A 17,373-nucleotide genomic window follows, 5' to 3' on the forward strand; every position below is an offset into this window, starting at 1 on the left:
TATTATGTATTTTAGGCAATTTGCCAAAAATAAATAAATTTTATAAATAATCTGATTATATACTCTATTCGTTTCTAAATATGTAACATGTTGACTAGCACATTTACCAATGAACTAGTTTGACCACGATATTTGAAAACATCCCAACAACATACTCCGTATTACATTACACATTAATATTTCATTTTTATATATTAGTAACAAAACTATGGTCAAGGTTAATACTTCTTAAATAGTGTAAAAGTTAAACTGTTAGAACATAGAGAATATTTCTTCGTTGTTTTTGCATGATGGTCGAAAAGGAAAAGCCAAGTTTTTTTTAGGGGGAGGGGTTCATAACTTTATTTAGGTTATTGATGTAAATTAGCAATTACAGAGTACTATTGATTTATAAATGAAAACTTATACGGAGTAATAAAGATGGCCGTGGTCGGGCTGGAGCCAGGCCACTCGACTTCAGGTCGGGCGGGGCCGACCTGAAAAGTTAAAAACATGGCCCAGGCCCACAGGCTTGCGTTCCGAGTCGGGTTTGGCTGTCTTGCCTAGTTTTACTAAATTTAGCGTGCTTTGTCGTGCCGAGTCGAGTCGTGTCGTGTCTTGTCGTGTTTTTTTTCCAGAAAAGCGGCCCAAGCCCGGCCCACAACACACAACTTCGTGCTCGTGTCGGACCGTGCTTTTTTCGTGCCCGCGTCGATCGGGCCAGGCTTTTTCGTGTCGGGTCAGGTCGGGCCTCGGGCCGACCGGCGGAGTAATATACTTTCTTCATATAATCTTATGTACTTTTTAGGCTATTTGCAAAAAATAAAATAAAAATAAAATTTCATATTCCAGTATAATTCATCTTTTGTATTTATAGAGTGGTTGCAAAACTAGAAATCAAGTGAATGGGATCATAAACCAAGGAGAACTAGGTTCAATCTCGTTTCCTAATGGGAAAGTATCAATAAGCATCTTGGTCGCGTGAATGGGCCTTTTTTTTCTATAACTTTATTCAACTACTATTATTTTAGATTAATACGTACTTATAATTAAATGAGTTTTATATTTAACGGTTTTTTCATGAAATATCCCCGAGGTTTGCGAAAACGCACCAAATACCCTCGCGTCTTTTGAATCACATAATATATCCCTATTTTTTCCCAAGTTTGCACCAAATACCCCTAAACCGACCTTCCGTTAATTCGTGTTTATAATTCACAGAATACCCCTATTTATAAACTAAGTGCACCAAATACCCAAAATATTTTTAAACTGCAGAATTTGATTTCCACAAATCGTTCACCTAATATGGGGATTGAGGATATGCAATTAATAATAGAAAATATTGTCACTCAAATCTTTCACCTAAAATATCACACTTTGTTTGACCAGCAATGGAAATGAAAGGGGGGCGTCTACACAATCACCACCCACAAACATTAGTCGAAAAACCAAATCATAGTGGTTCATTTCTATGTTAGTTCACCATCACCTCTGGGCTTGAATTCACAGAAAAACAATAACTGACTAGTTTCATATCCCATAGATACATCAAGGTGGGGCAACAACTTAGCAAGGAAGTGCTAATAATCAACTGACTTTAGCTCACTCTAATAAAATGAGATCAAAATTACAAGAAAAAGAAAGGAACATGAATGTCATGATGAATTCAAGGGTGAAATATAACTAATTTCAACTAGAAAGCACAACCAAAGAATATGTAGAAATCAAAACTGTAGTAATCATCATCATCAAATTGTTATCTGAAATGGCTACTACAAATGACCAGCTATTTCATCTGCTTTACGATACCTAGGGCCTTGAACCCAAGCACCATCAATGGGGGCAATAACTCCAGTCAAGCCATCGTCAACAAAATCACAACCCTCTTCCCCTCTAAAACAGCCTTCACCGGCGCCAACTTAAGCTTCACACCAAAGTCCCTAATCCTCTGTGAAGGCTCGATAAAGTTTCTCCCCACATAATGGGACCTAATCAAACCCTTTTGAAAGGGCACACCAGCTTTCTCAGCATCCCCAAGAGCAGCAACAACCCCAGAATCAGGCACTGCAATAACCACATCACATTCAACAGGCGAATCAAACCAAAGAAAAAAATCCTAGAAATCAAACGCCAATTTGTAATCAAAAGAACTAATCAACAACAAACCCAAGAATCACAACCAAACCACCGATCAAAATCCGGCGAAATTTTTCGATCCCTCGCCAAAAGACCCGAAACACATCCCTAATTCAAACCCAATGAGAAACTTCCTTCTACTGGGTAATTATAATTTATCAAAGGAAAGAGAAGAAGCTTTGTAGAGCTTTACTTGATAAGGAGAGAGAAAATAATTTGGGTTTGGAATCTGATCACGAGGATGATGCAAGTGAGGCTGTTGGGTTTGGAATCTGGTCACGAGGATCACCAACATCTTGCCCCCATTTGTAGTAGCCACTATACTTCAAAATCGTGGGTTAGGCTTGCCGGCGACCAGAGATCGGAGATCGGCCTCCGCCGGCGAAAAAAGAGCGGAGATCGGACGCCGCCGGCGACCAGAGAGCCGGAGGAAGAACATCGGAGAGGAGAGAGAAAAAGAAAGAGAAAATGGTTGAGATTTCTTTGGGAATTTTGTCAAAAAACATGTATTAAGGGCAAAATAGTAAAACGCGACTAACGGCAGACTAACGCCGTTAACTCAAATGTGTATCTCATGAACAGTACGCAAAAATAGGGGTATATTATGTGATTCAAAACACGCGAGGGTATTTGATGCGTTTTTGCATGCAAACCTCAGGGGTATTTCATGAAAAAACCGTATATTTAATGTAAGACCGACATATGTTAGAAATGGTTTTAGGTGCCTCGGTTTTACTATATATATAGATTGATAATGCCTCCGATTTAGTTGCGGATTTCAAAATTATACTCCGTACTTCATACTTACTAGGAAACCATTTAGAAACTAAATGAAAAATTGCTCTTCTCGAACAAAAGCTGAGATGATAAGAACCTGCTTCAAAATGAAGCACGAACTCTAAACTGCCGGATTTTGCTTTTTTGTTATATGTGATGGCGGTGATGCCCTAGGTTTGGCCGAGGTTAACTTAAATTAAGTGTTTTTCATAAAATAATAATAATAATACTAATAATAAATTAACTAAAGCTAAGAAATAAATAAAACCGACCACGTAACCTAACTTGTTATACATTGGTCCACCACTGCTCCGATTTAGTCCAGTCTAGTTTTAGAATATGACATGCTTCATAATTGGTAATTTGTACATCCTATCTATAATCTGAGTCTGTTTGTTTACATGTTATGTTTAACGAGCAATAATATAGACATAATTTGATCTTAGATTTTAACTATCGCCCTGTTAATTTTTTACCTAATTTGTTAACATTGGTCAACCGCTGCACCGATTTAGTCCGATCTAGTTTTAGAATATGACATGCTTCATAATTGATAATTTGTACATCCTATCTATAATCCGAGTCTTCTTTTACATATTATAACGATCAATAATATAGACGTAATACGATCTTAGATTTTAACTATCGCCCTGTTAATTTTTTACCAACTTAGGTACTAGTTAGTTAGTTACCGCATGAGATTTTGGTTGCTAAAATCACACAAGGCATGTAAAGGAATATTCCACATTTCAATTCTACATTTCTACCCAAGAAGGAGACTTCTAGTTAAGAACTTAAGACCGTTTGTTAACTTCCCCAAAATAAATCACAGAAACGTTTTCAATACGTTTCGATTCAATCGCCATAACCATTGATAGTCGGGCAATGCTGGGTTGAGGTTCTCTTCGATCATTAATGGTGGCGACAATGTCGAACGTTCAAGTTTCACCTTCAACTTCGTCTTCTTCTTCTTCTTCTTCAACTGATTATTCTTTGAATTCGTCATCAATTTTCACCAACATTCCTCTGATTTCCGCGCTTGTTGCTTTTGTTCTTGCTCAATCACTCAAAGTTCTCACCACCTGGTACTGTTTCTGACCTTTCTTGAGCTCAATTTTGTTTATTGTTCGGAAATTTGGCTTCTCTTTATTGTTTTTCTTGATCTAGGTTTGACCTTAATGTTTGATTTTGATTTTGATGTGTGAAATTGAATTGCATGTTCATATTGCGAAGAATTTTTCGTTCTTGGGCTTTTGACGGGTTTCAATCTGATTTCTGAATTAGATTTTTAATGCAAATTTTATTATCTTGATTCTTGAATTTTAATGCAATTCTGGTTATATTTGGTAGTTTGATATTGGATTGGCTGGGTAATGATTATTGGCGAGCTCCTTAATTTGGTTCAAGAACACTTTATCGTTAGGTTATTGCATGTCATTTTGAAAGTTGGAAGCCTTCTTGGCGACAAGCCGACATTCATGAATCAAATAATTTAGGAGGTTGTGGAATATGAAGACATTGTATTGGGATTTGGTATTGAATGATGATATTGGAGGTGATCATAGCATTAGTTAGTCATCGAAATGTAGATGTGGCGTAATAGGAAATTCCATGAAATTAAGATGCTATCGGGGTTATGATTAGAAGACAAGGTGATGTAAAGTACCATGTCATAAAGTTTTATAGCTCACTAATTACTTTTAGGGTCGACCTCAACAATGAGTGTGCTTAATGTTCGTGGTCAAAAGATGTTTGAACGTTCTATTATGAATCATGATTGTAATGAAGACATTGTTGTTATTGGGATTTGGGATTGAAGGATGATATTGGAGGTGATCATAGTATTAGTTGGTTACTGAAATGTAGATGCGGCGTAGTGATAGGAGTTTCCATGAAATTAAAATGCTATCAAGGTTATCAGTAGAATATGAGATGATGTAAATTACCATGTTATGAAGTTAGAGTAATATTATAGCTAACCAATTACTTTTAGGTTCAACCTCAACAACAAGTGTGCTTGATGTTCGTGGTCAAAAGATGTTTGAAATTTCAAGTGATTCCTGATGAATCCACCTAGGGAAAATCGCAATGGAAAAAAAAGGAGTCTAAGCCTTACTTGACATTTGTGTTTAAAGCCAAAGAAAAAATCATATCAAACCTTCACGTTTGATCAATCTTGTTTAAAGGGGTCCAAAATTGCTTCATAGTTCATACTCACCTATTAGAGTTATAGTATATTTTGCATTTGTGGACAGGAGACCTCAGCCCTCTACCATACAAAAAGAAGTAAAAAGAAAGTGAAATATGCATGAGATGCCTAATCCATTCCAGGAAATTTCCAAGTTCAAGCAACATTTTCTCGCTACTCTGAAAACCAGACTCTAAAGTCTAAACTCTAAACAGTAGCGGAATGCTATCAAGATCTATCTTAGCTGGTTAGTATTACTCTGTTTAACCATAGAGGCATGAACTGACCTTTCGTGTGTAGCCTAATAGTGATCTCTGCCCGTTGCTGAAAGACCCTTCAAGTAAACACCTTAGTTTTTGGCGGATTTTCCATGTCCTGGGCATTGTCCCTAAATATTTCTTGGTAAGTTGAACTTAAGAACTAGTGATATGTAAAGCCTGTTCCATTGACACATAGAAGATGGTCCATCAGCATAATAACATTCATTAGGCAGCAATAGGACCAGTGCATAATGGGTTTAGTTTGAAGAAAATTCTATTGATAGTTATGGCATCAATCCGTTTGATAGACCTATGGATGTGCAAGATTGTATTTTGGCTATGTCAACCAAAATGCCAGGTTGTGTAACACTGAATTTCGTAGGGGACTAGGGGGGCTATGAATTTAAAAATATGCTTTATAAAATTAAATTGATTTTTGATTTTTGATTTTTGATTTTATTAACATGGATGATATGAACTATGAAGTATTGGTTTTCTTGTTGGGTTATTGGTGGTACTCTGTGGTTGCTACCATTCTATTTCTAGACTTCATGTGCCGAGAGGCTTAAGGTTTGATAGATTTTCAGGTACAAGGAAAGGAGATGGGATCTTAGACAGTTTATTGGTTCTGGTGGAATGCCGTCATCCCATTCTTCCACTGTCACAGCTTTAGCTGCTGCCATCGGGCTTCATGATGGGTTTGGAGGTTCAGTATTTGCAGCTGCATTGATCTTAGCATTTGTGGTATGCTCTGCCCCACCCCTACATCTTTCCAAGTTAATGATTTTGTGAGCATTGAACATTCATGTCTGGAGCTTTCCCCTATGTTCTTTTTTTTTTTGGAGGGGGGGGGGGGGGGGGGGGGGGTTAGAGGGGTGTTTGTTTTAAGGGGATGTATCCCTGTTGTTCGGGACAATGGATGATTTCAAGATGTGGTGTCCTCGGAGAACTAACTATTGCACCTTCTTGTCAATCTAGTTTGCTGTTCTCTGCCTTTGCTAATTCATCTAATAGGGTGCAGTAACCACAGAGAAGCTAAATTTACCTTTTTCCTGTGACACTCTTGTTGGAATAATCTTTTGGTGATGAGTTGTCATTTGACCGGTTCACGTTTAGTTTCTATGATTATATCAACTCGCCCTCTTTTAGTTCTCTTGGTTTTCTTAGATTTATTGGGCAATCTCTCAGTATGTAAGTGTTTTGCTGATATATACGCTATGCATGTCTAGACATTATTAATTAGTTGCTTGTACTTTGTAATCGTGAATTTAATTGTTGCCTAATGGTTTTAATTCTCGTACATACTCAAGTTGGCGACCTTTTGCAGGTCATGTATGACGCAACTGGTGTGAGATTACATGCTGGACGACAAGCTGAGGTTGTTATTCCACTTCACTGCCATATCTCATCATTATTGATTTTATATGATAGTTAGTTGGTCTCTCAGCCTCTCACCACATTTTGGTTACTCGTGTTCTGCAGGTCCTGAACCAGATAGTGTATGGTCTGCCTGCTGAACATCCTCTTGCAGAAAGGAGTCCATTGAGGGAGCTTCTTGGCCATACTCCTCCTCAGGTTGGTCTAAAGCATTTATATATCTTCATTCTACAGGCTTAAACTTTTATATCTGATAATCTTATGTACTCGTATCAAACTGTGAAAGAACTAGAGTATGTTGTAGTCAGGAGTTGCTAACCCTGGCTCCGCCTCTCACAAAAAGTATTAAACATTTGTGGTTTGCGTACTTTGTGCTTGAACAAGCAGGAAAATGCTTCTCTTCTTATATTTATTAAACTGCGATTTTTTTTAGATCCAAAAGGAAAATGTCTTGGTGTCCATACTCGTGTCAGAGTGTCAAGGATATGGCACGGGTATTATGGATGATTTAAGAGCCCACGTATCGTATGATCTATACACACAGTCAGATAATACTCAAATCAATTGTCTGCATTGTCTATTTTCATGATAAAAAGAGATTGACACATTTTTGTGGGTAAGGAGTGATTAAAAAGTATTAAACATCTGTGGTTTGCGTACTTTGTGTTTGAACAAGCAGGAAAATGCTTCTCTTCTTATATTTATTAAACTGCGGTTTTTTTTTGGGTCCAAAAGGAAAATGTCTTAGTGTTCATACTCGTGTCAGAGTGTCAAGGATATGGCACGGGTATTATGGATGATTTAAGAGCCCAAGTATTGTAGGATCTATACACACGTCAGATAATACTCAAATCAATTGTCTGCATCGTCTATTTTCATGATGGAAGGAGATTGACACATTTTTGTTTCATCTCCTATTATTATCACAGGTCGTTGCTGGTGGATTGTTGGGTATCGTAACAGCTACCATGATTTACGCGATCGTCAGTATTGCTACCCGGATTTCACAGTAGAAAAGAAATCATCGGTCATTCATCACATTTCGAACCATTGCATATATGTTGGTAAAATTGATAGCATCGAACTGGGATTTTTTGGCAACGAACTGGGATTTACGACAGTAGTTTCTTTAAATGCATTTTACTACTCATTGCATTTGTTGCAGTGAAGATACTAGTTTTGTTAGAGATCTGTTGTGTCTGCTATACTACAGATCAATGTCTAGGCATCTGAAAGGTATACATACCCTTTCGGTTTCGGCTTTTAAACTGTGAAGTTGGACAAAGTACGGAAGGGGTTTTAACTGTAGAGTGTAAAACGTTGATGGGAAAAAAATAGATGTAATATACAGCTTCTGGGACTTCGTTTACAAAGCTAAGTATGGCTCTGCATCTTATGGGATGTAATATACTCTTGTTGATGTTTTTCCCCCCAATATTTTGTTTGTCATCTTATGTTCAATCTCTTACTTTGCGAAATAATTTGCGTCATTAGCTTAAAATGATTTATCTTAAGTTGATAGGGTTCGTAATCCCCTAATTTCATAGTTTCACACATTGTCTCGACTCTCGAGCATCTCCATCTTGTCTTTAGAACTCGGTCTGGCCCACGCCAAGCCCACATGGCTCTTGTGGGGTCTAGTCGTGCCGAAAAATTCAAAAGGCAGCCCAAGCACGGTCCAAGCCCATGTATAAAGAGACGGGCCTTGCCTTTGTATCTAAGTCTTATTTTCACTCAATTTAATGTGTTACTCTTGTCGTGTTGGTTCCAAAAAATGTGACCGAACCCAATCCACGATTTTGTGCTCGTGTCGGGCAATGATTTTTCTTTGCCCGTATTGGGACTTCCTTTTTTCGTAATAGGCCGTGTTGTCCTTGGCCCGGCCCGGCCTGGTGTCACCTTTAACCCCCTGTAAGGACTATACTAGTCAATTGTTTTCAAAATTCAAACCAATTTAACCCCACATGATACTCTCGAATCTCAATCAATGGGGTACGAAAACGACAACTTCAAACTATTTATCCAATTTATCACCCAAAAACAAAATAAAAATAAAAGGAGAAGAAAATGAAAGGTATAAATGAGAAAACATGAAATTATCTTGAAACTGAGTTGTGTACTTGTGTCTATGGCTACAATGTTGAGAAATACTACACTATGGAGTATAAATGTACGGAATACTATACTATAAAGTATTATGTACTGTATTTTGTACCAACTTTCATAATCTCAACAATGTATCTCCTGTAATAGTATCCCTAAAATCTTCCTGTGCAACAAAATATTTCCAGGACTTCCTATGAAGCTTTTCCTAAAACAACCGAAAAAACCTTGTCCATTTCATAACTAGGGTATCGAACCTCTGACCTTGCGCGCCAAGCAATATGCTCATCTGGCCTAACAAGAATGGCTCCTCTATCATTCATCCCACACAAATCCCACCACGATGCCGAATTTGGCGACCTTTTCACCTCTATAATGTTCGTGTAATTCCCAACGGTGCACGGTGCAGCATTGTTTGCACGGTTGTGTGGCCATATCACGTATACCTTGACAGGAACTTTGGATTTCTCGGCCACCTTCAGTGTTGCATGAGCAAGATTGTAGGATGACTCCACTGGTGCTATTATGAGGATAAATTCGAGTTTATCTCCCGATACAAGGTCCAACGTTGAAAAGGTATCCTTCAGAAAGATATCAGAGGAGTGAGAATAAGCAACAAAACAAACATAATGCAGGGAAGTACAATCAATCCCTTTGAAAAGAAAGTCAAGTACTCCCTCCGTCCGTAAAAAGATTGCCTCATAGAGAGAGCAAACTTCACTTTATTAATATGTAGGTGTAAAATGTGCACAAAGGTTGGTAAAGTGAGTCATTGAACTATTGAAGAGAGAGAGCAAATGGGAAAAGTTACTAAATAAGGTATGGGGCAAAGTGGGAAACAAATAGGGACATCCCAAAAAGGAATATGGGGCAATGTTTTAGGAACGCAGGGAGGAGAACGGAGAGGCGGCACACAGTTATGTTTTTATAAACACATCACAGGGGTACGTTGGTAATTTCGCATCACATAAAAACGTCATTTTTCACATAAAGACATCATTGTTCTTATTTTTTATACCATCGTTCTTATTTTATAGCATTTTTTCATTTTCCTTACCATTTTTTATACATATGTATTTGGTAATACATAACCGTTATGGATTTTTACTTCCTCCCGCAGGGAGTAGCATTTTGGAAATAAGTACTTGTTTCATGTGAATGAAAACCAATCATAAGCAATGAATCAGCAAAAAAGATCTAGTATACCTTGGCAGACACACTTGATAATGATCTGACTTCCATATGGGGAAGCCTAAAACCTGGCTCTGATGATGGAACATAATCCCTTCGACGACCAGTGGGGACATCATCAGCATCATGTATGACATGTTTGTCCAATACAAGAGCTCCCTCCTTGTACCTGGAGAAAACAGATTTTAACAAATTACAATTACAGGAAACTCCTATGTCAATGAAAACATGCAGACATGCATTACGCACAAGGAATGCAGAAGTAAAGCTAGAATCTAATTGAAAACATAAGGGAACACCTGTAACCAAGATCCTCAGCAGGGAATTGGAGTTGAAGGCTCTTTCCTTCTTCAAAAATACGCTTCAATTTGGCAAGCCTTGACAAGCCAACTGGGTTTTTCTCATTCAGAAAGGCTTGTGAAACCTGTGCTCGGCCTAAACTGAATAGCCCATCCAAAATTACTCTCTGAACTCTGGATGGTAGAATCGAGCCAAGACCCTCGTTAATTACTCGATGAACTGCCAAAGAAAGATTGAACAACTGATGAGATGTGACTAAAAGTAATAGAAGAATGACGAATAAGGAAGTTAAAAGTAGTTGGTTGGGAATGTTGAGTCTGTGAAGTTTGAGCACCTGAATTTGCAACTGTAGGGTCAAGTCCAAGGGCAGCAGGGACTTCCATGGCTGCTCTGAAGTTCTGAACACTGAGTGCAGTGTTAAATATGGCAATCTGACAATTACCGAAAAAATGGTTAAGAAATGAAAAACTGAGGACTAAGAGACAGTGTTAAACATGGCAATCTGACAATTACCGGAAAAATGGTTAAGAAATGGAAAACTGAGGACTACGAGAAACTGAGGAAGTAATATAAATAAGACAGAAGACCAAAGAAAATATGCCAATACCGGCCTCCGTTCTGTTTCATATGTGCTGAGAAGTGTGGTTGGAGCAATACCGTTGACAACTGCAGCCAGCTTCCAAGCAAGATTTTGAGCATCCTGAATCCCAGTATTCATGCCTACACAGTACACATAGCATGAAAAAGTAGTACATAACTACACAGCAAAGTTGCGATACATAAGTGTGCTCCACATCTCAACTCAAGAAACAAGTAACTTAGTAGATTTGCTCATACCAAATCCACCGGCTGGAGGAAAACGATGAGCGGCATCACCAGCTAGAAAAACTTGGTTTTCAAAGGACAAAAACTTCTCAGCAACTTCAGCATGCATTACCCAAGGCTTAATATCGAGTACAGCTATATCTTCAAGCTCATGACCAACCAATTTAAAAATCAAATCCTCACACATCTGGATGGAAAAAACATCTATTAAAACAGAGGACACTACATCACAAGTTTATCTATTATATCCTCAACATCAATAAAATTTTGCAGCTATAATATGTGAATAAACTTGTATCTAGTCATGGTTAATGTATGAAGATGACCATATTACCATCTCAATCACTAATAAATATTAAATATAGTATTTTGTCGAGCACATATGGATGAGGTACCTTGGGACTGAAGTCTTCAAGATTCTGCTGTGGAGGATAATAAGGTACCTATTGGGTCAGATAAGAAGACATTAGCAAGAAATGACACACTTCCAAATGTAAATTGGAAATATAAATTAATGAATACCTGCAAAACAAATTCCCCTTGCTGAAGATCATGAGCAACAAGAACTCCGATTGCTTCAGTATTGAATATAAAAAACAGCATGCCTGGTCTTTCCTTGAGTAGATATTTTCCCAGGTCTTGGCTTGTAAAATGCACACTCACCAACTTTTGCAAGTTTCTATCACCTTGCATCTCTATTCCAGCAAGTCTCCTCACTATACTTCCTGCACCATCTGTGCCAACAAGAAAACCACACTGGATATTCCTCTTCAATGTTTGTCCATCCTTGTGAAAAGAAGAAGTAACATTAATACAATTATCAGTCACAGCAAAGGACAAGCATTCGTGGCCCATCAAAATCTCCATCTCTTTTACAGCTCTTTCACCTTCATGAATTTTGAAGTCAAGATTTTCTAGTTTCTTCAGCAATAACCTGATTAGCTTGTATTGAGAAAAATGAGCAACGTTCACTGGGCTGACAACTTGCTCAAAATCTGTAAATGGGGGCACAAATGCACAATGGTAAGGTGCTGGAATGCTGGATGCTATACTAGAACAAACATGAAAGTAAATCACGTTACCAATAATACTTGAGGATTACAAAATAAGAACAGAGAGATATCTATTTAGCATCTCTAGACATATAACAATAGAGTAATGCTGACATATAGACATACAAACCATATTGTTTAAAACAAAAAAGAGTTAAAAGACACATGGGGCCATTTGTTTCCATCTTACTTGGAAATACTTATTAAGTTATTCATTTAACGTACGACATCAGTATATTCATACCTTGAGGTTGCATATGATCAACTGAGCCTAGGATGGAGCCAGATAATGATGTGCAGTAAATGAATTTTCTCCACAAATCTACGGGTGGTTGAAACTGCTGGATCTCCTCAGCTAGACAATCTAGTTTGCGAAAGACCTGACAAGGAAATATAAACGAAAATAGCACTAACATTTCAGGATGCCATATAACTATATAAGTGGAAGCAAGTGCCATCACCAGATGTCAAGAACCTACCTCCATGGACCTGTTGTTGATGAAGTGAGCTTGAGGATGTGTAGAAAAGGACATGCTCTTCTCTAAGACTGCACACCTGACACCTAGAGGGAGAAAGGTGTGTCGCAATCTCGTAAGTTTGTCAAAAAAGCACATTGTTAACATAATTGTGAACTTCAAGCAGACAAAATCACATGTCAAATAATCAAAAGATTAATGGAACAAGCAAATATGTGTTCTTGTAGTAGTACCTTCAGACGATCTAGTTTAAAATATTTAAGGTGCAGAAGAATCTTACATACAGAGTGAAAAGTAAGACAAATAAATAGAACTTCCTACTGGTCATATGACTAATCTTGGATACAAATAATGAAATAAATACACAAATGCAATGGGGGAAGGTAAACTTTCCATGGAAATGCTACTCCAAAAACCGAATCGCCCTACGTCTTGTCCTCATCACCCAAAGACCAGAAGATTAACTCCCTTGGCTTTCAAACATGGTTGCCAAACAAATAATTTCACACTGGGCCGATCCACAACAACCTCCACTCTAGGTAAGAAGGGACAATATTGCTAACTACTCCACCTCTAGACACTCAACAAGTTGCTTCCTTCTTCCTTCTTTAATTTTGTGAAAAATCAGTGTAGCAAACAAAGACATGTCTTAGCAATCAGTTAGAAGCAATCGGTATAAGTTACAATGAACAATGTCCTCCATGGTTCCAGAAATTCTAAATACCAGGCCAAATGATAGAATCAAACAATCCAAAATGGTTGATATGATAAGGTGGTGATGATGCCCTCGAGAAAATTCGAACACAATAAATCTCCATATGAATCATGAATACTAAGCACTTTAATAGACTTGCAGATGTATACCCTCCCGATCTCCCAGTCCCAATGTATAAAAAGGCTCAAGGTGCAACAAGGCAATTTGGAGTTCCCAACGCCTTAGGCGCGCCTCAATGAAGTGAGGCGCCCTAATAAAAAGTAAAAGAATGGTGTGTGCCTTGGTAGGTGCGCCTTTTTGCGCCTTAGGTGCGCCTCATCGAAATCGCCTCAACCAGACAATAAAAGGCGCTGACTCCAATCGCCTTGCGCCTCAGAGCCTAGGCGCGCCTTTTTGTTCACTCCCCAGTCCAACTCATCAAAGGCTCAACCAAGCAGTATGGGAATCAAATAAAAACTATGACTATATTTAAACCCTCTCACAATACTTAGAAGTTAGAACTGGAAATTCACAAATCGCTTGGGAAAAATAACCCACATTTCTTCAAAAACTAGCAAATGGGCATCTCAACCAGCATCACTCTATATTCACATCAAACATGAGCACTTACTACAATCAAATTTCACTTCAAACCCTCAAAGAAACAACACAAAAGTCCCATATTCCCATTCCCGCGGCAGGTTAACTTAGAAGTGAGTCAGAACTCAGAAATGCTAATTCACTTCAGTCCAAAGAGTGCCTCACCTTTACTCAAAACCATCAAATCAGCACATTTCAAAATCAGCATTGCCCCTTCTAATCATTCATTTTATCATCAGAGTAATCACAATACCCGCATAAACAATAATCAAACTTCACTATCAACCCACAATCCAACTCATTCAACAGTTTCAAATACTGTAAAAATGGGCACACTAAGCAACTGGCAAATGGGTATTCAAATCAGCATTTACCCCTATCATTCTCTATCCAATCACAAAATAAGCATACCCAATAATCAAAATTTCAATCAAAATCCACATTTCAAATCACCCAACAAAAAACATACTACAAAAATAAGAAAGCAAAATTAAGGGGGGTTTAAGAGGGGTTTTACCTAATTTGGTGAGAAGAATAGAGAGAGTTAAACCAACAGGACCAGCACCCACGATCAAAACCGGCAAAATGGAGTCATCCTCCTTAAATTTCCTGGGTAATGCTGAAAACCCTCTTTTCTGTTGAAAAATCAGACCAAATTCTACCATTTTTGGTTCAGTATTGATTCTTGGAATGTGAAGAACAGGTTTGAGATTTTGTTTGATCAAGTGAAGAACCCTCATTTTTGGTAATTTGTTGATGAACCCAGATTGTTAATAACAGAATTAAGGGAAGTGAAATTTGTAATTAGTTGGTTGGTTTTGTAGTGTAACTGTGTAGGTAACAACCGTGGAAGCAAAGACGTCCACGTTCAATATTTGTTGTTGTAAGAATGTGATTTGAATGCTGGGCAATCGGGTTTTTGGGGTGGCGATCGGGTAACTCGATTTGGATTTGGTTCGGTCGTTTCTCGATTTTCGATTCAAGTATGATTTGACTACTTGAGTCGAGTTGGATCAGGTCATCTCTATTTTATTTCGGTTTTGAGGGTGTATGATTAGTTTGTCAAGAATAGTCCTATGTTAAATAAAAATCTCAACGCCCGTATTTGACCATTGCATCAAATTTATTTATTTTAGAATCTGTGAAAAGAAGAAATAAAATAAAATGTTTGGGTGGTTTGTTCAAGGGGAAAAATTGATGGTTCCTCTTGGAAGAACCATTATATTTACTTATTTTAAGGTGAACCGTAAAAACAAAAACAGACTTTTCAGACCAATTCTACGTGATTGGTACTTGGGAAATTTGTTTGAAAATGACATGAAAGAGGAGTTGGTTTATATTTCTCAAAATTAGGGACGTTGTTTCATGTTCTTGGATATTGCTAACAATGTTCTAAGGGTAAATTATTCGTCAATTTTTCACCTCTCAATTGAAGGAATTATGTCCTTAGACATTTCCGGCAATTACTAAATATAAATAGGAATTAATTATGAAGATAATAAGTTAATTATTTTAGTAATCATATTTGCTTGCTAGAGAATAAATGTGATTAGCAGGACAATATTGATTGGACCTACAACTAAAATATATTAATCCTATAAGGTCACACATATAAGCATTAATTGGAATGGGCCCAAAAGGCCCGATGGCAACCGGTCTGTTAAGGGAAGAATGTTGGGCTTTGGTTTTGTGTTAACCTAAAACTTTCACATTGTAATAGTTATAATGTCAGGGATTTAAAAATCACGTTCATTCAATATCTGACAAAAAGGAAAACACAAAAACCCTAATTCTAATTCTCTAAACGCCGTACATCCCAAACAAAGCAAGAGACAGATTGTGATCGTTCTCTTCCGTACTAGCATACGTGGGATTCAATTCGTGCTTGTGGACTGAGTAGAGGAGCAACAAGTGGGGCTCTAAGATCTTCGAAGCTTGCATACGAACGGGAGAACACGCTTCAAAGGTGATTATTCTTTCGACTTAATCTGATCTATACTATTGTTATGCATGAGATCCTGTGATAGATGTTAGGAAATTGTTTCCTGAAATTCCGCTTTATGCATCTATATGTTTCTACAGTGGTATCAGTTTTAGCCTCTTGCATAATATTTTATGATCATGATTGTATGCAACATTATTATTTTGATTCAATTAAGGGAAGATTTATTTATGGCTTGAATTTGCACAATTAATATATGATATTAATTGATTGGAATCATTAAATCGTGATTTAATTAATTTTTGCTCAAAATAAATTTATAAAATTCCGAAATTTTTATCACAGGGTCGAAATTAACAGTTAATATCACATAAAAATTTTCGGATTTTTTAAAATTAAATTCGTCAGATTTTAAATTATTTAATGGTTAATAAGATTAATCATGGAAATAATTTGTTAACAATTAAATATTTGATTTTTAATTTGTTAAATAAATCTACTAATTATCCCCTAATTTTATACAATAGCCGAAATTTTTTGGTAATTTTTTAACTAATTTTCGGAATTTTTGTATATTAATTATTGAATTTGGTTAATTTTTATGTTTAATTCGATTAATCATAAAATTTAAGGATAACAATTAAAATTTTTGATTTTATTTGTTAAGAAAATTCAATAGATCTGCCTGGTAATTTAATTCGAATTTTTCGGACAATAATTGTTATTTTCTTGAATTATTTGAATAAAATGAGATAATTATGCCTTAAATTTTGAATTCTTGTTAGATTTAATTTTAATAAAGAGTTTAAATTGAAATCTAACTTCTAACAACCCTAAAATTCAGTTTAAGGATTGTTAATTTATTCAAATTTTTTTGCCATTATTTTCGGATAATTAAACCCTAATTAAATTGTTAATCTTTAACAAAAGTTGAATAAAGATTAATTTAATTTAGGTAATTGTTACCCAAATTAAAATAACAACCACCGCGACGGTGGAGCCACGGTGGAGGATAATTAGGGCGGCGTTCCGGCGGGAAAAGGGAATTAAAAATTGGAAATAAGATCTCCTAATTTTTTGGAAAAGTTAGAAATTTTCTCAAATTAAAGATTGTTTTCCAAAAGGTTTTGGGAAATAGTCTGGGTTGAAGGTTTTGGAAATTTGGTTTTTTGGTTCGATTCTCATTTATTAATTGAAATTGATAAGAAGAGTTGGAAATTAACTTGGGTTTAGTTCTTCTAAATTAAAAATAATTTCCAAAATATATTTTGAGTAACTTGTAAATATTTTTTTTTGAAAAACATATTTTCAATGTTGAGCATAAATCCATAAATTTCCTTTCAAATGCAAATTTTTGATTAATAAGATTATTCTAGCCATATTTAAATAGTAATTGAATTAAAATAATAAAGTTTCCCAAATAACGTTAAACTTAAATTGTTTAAGTTTTTTAGTATTATTTTGGAAATG

The 17,373-nt window shown here is 36.6% G+C and overlaps 2 protein-coding genes across 2 annotated transcripts; one reads left to right on the plus strand and one right to left on the minus strand.

Moving 5' to 3' along the window:
• Nucleotides 1-3,636: 3,636 nt before the first annotated feature.
• On the plus strand, nt 3,637-8,174 carry LOC110794000 (uncharacterized). Its single transcript, XM_021998943.2, has 5 exons — nt 3,637-3,980; nt 5,931-6,087; nt 6,671-6,721; nt 6,826-6,918; nt 7,650-8,174. Exons 1-5 carry the CDS (start codon nt 3,811-3,813, stop codon nt 7,731-7,733), a joined length of 555 nt encoding a protein of 184 aa, XP_021854635.1. The 5' UTR covers nt 3,637-3,810; the 3' UTR covers nt 7,734-8,174.
• Nucleotides 8,175-8,788: 614 nt separating this feature from the next.
• LOC110793989 (uncharacterized) lies at nt 8,789-14,904 on the minus strand. Its single transcript, XM_021998935.2, has 11 exons — nt 14,479-14,904; nt 12,671-12,753; nt 12,436-12,571; nt 11,662-12,134; nt 11,535-11,582; nt 11,152-11,326; nt 10,922-11,034; nt 10,649-10,745; nt 10,314-10,533; nt 10,030-10,183; nt 8,789-9,404 (listed from the first exon to the last, which is right to left on the minus strand). The coding sequence occupies exons 1-11, from the start codon at nt 14,699-14,701 to the stop codon at nt 9,018-9,020; spliced, it is 2,109 nt and encodes a 702-aa protein (XP_021854627.1). The 5' UTR covers nt 14,702-14,904; the 3' UTR covers nt 8,789-9,017.
• Nucleotides 14,905-17,373: the final 2,469 nt, after the last annotated feature.

Source organism: Spinacia oleracea, chromosome 1 (assembly GCF_020520425.1).
Source record: "Spinacia oleracea cultivar Varoflay chromosome 1, BTI_SOV_V1, whole genome shotgun sequence".
Taxonomy (NCBI): domain Eukaryota; kingdom Viridiplantae; phylum Streptophyta; class Magnoliopsida; order Caryophyllales; family Amaranthaceae; genus Spinacia; species Spinacia oleracea.

What these genes read in the sequence shown, in the direction of transcription:
- LOC110794000 (XM_021998943.2), top strand. Translation starts at nt 3,811, where the DNA reads ATGGTGGCGACAATGTCGAACGTTCAAGTTTCACCTTCAACTTCGTCT. An exon ending in CTCAAAGTTCTCACCACCTG is followed by an intron (nt 3,981 to 5,930) that starts GTACTGTTTCTG and finishes ATAGATTTTCAG; the next exon opens with GTACAAGGAAAGGAGATGGG. An exon ending in TTGGCCATACTCCTCCTCAG is followed by an intron (nt 6,919 to 7,649) that starts GTTGGTCTAAAG and finishes TTATTATCACAG; the next exon opens with GTCGTTGCTGGTGGATTGTT.
- LOC110793989 (XM_021998935.2), bottom strand. Translation starts at nt 14,701, where the DNA reads ATGAGGGTTCTTCACTTGATCAAACAAAATCTCAAACCTGTTCTTCAC. An exon ending in ATGAAACAGAACGGAGGCCG is followed by an intron (nt 10,746 to 10,921) that starts GTATTGGCATAT and finishes GGTAATTGTCAG; the next exon opens with ATTGCCATATTTAACACTGC. An exon ending in CCCTACAGTTGCAAATTCAG is followed by an intron (nt 10,534 to 10,648) that starts GTGCTCAAACTT and finishes TTTCTTTGGCAG; the next exon opens with TTCATCGAGTAATTAACGAG.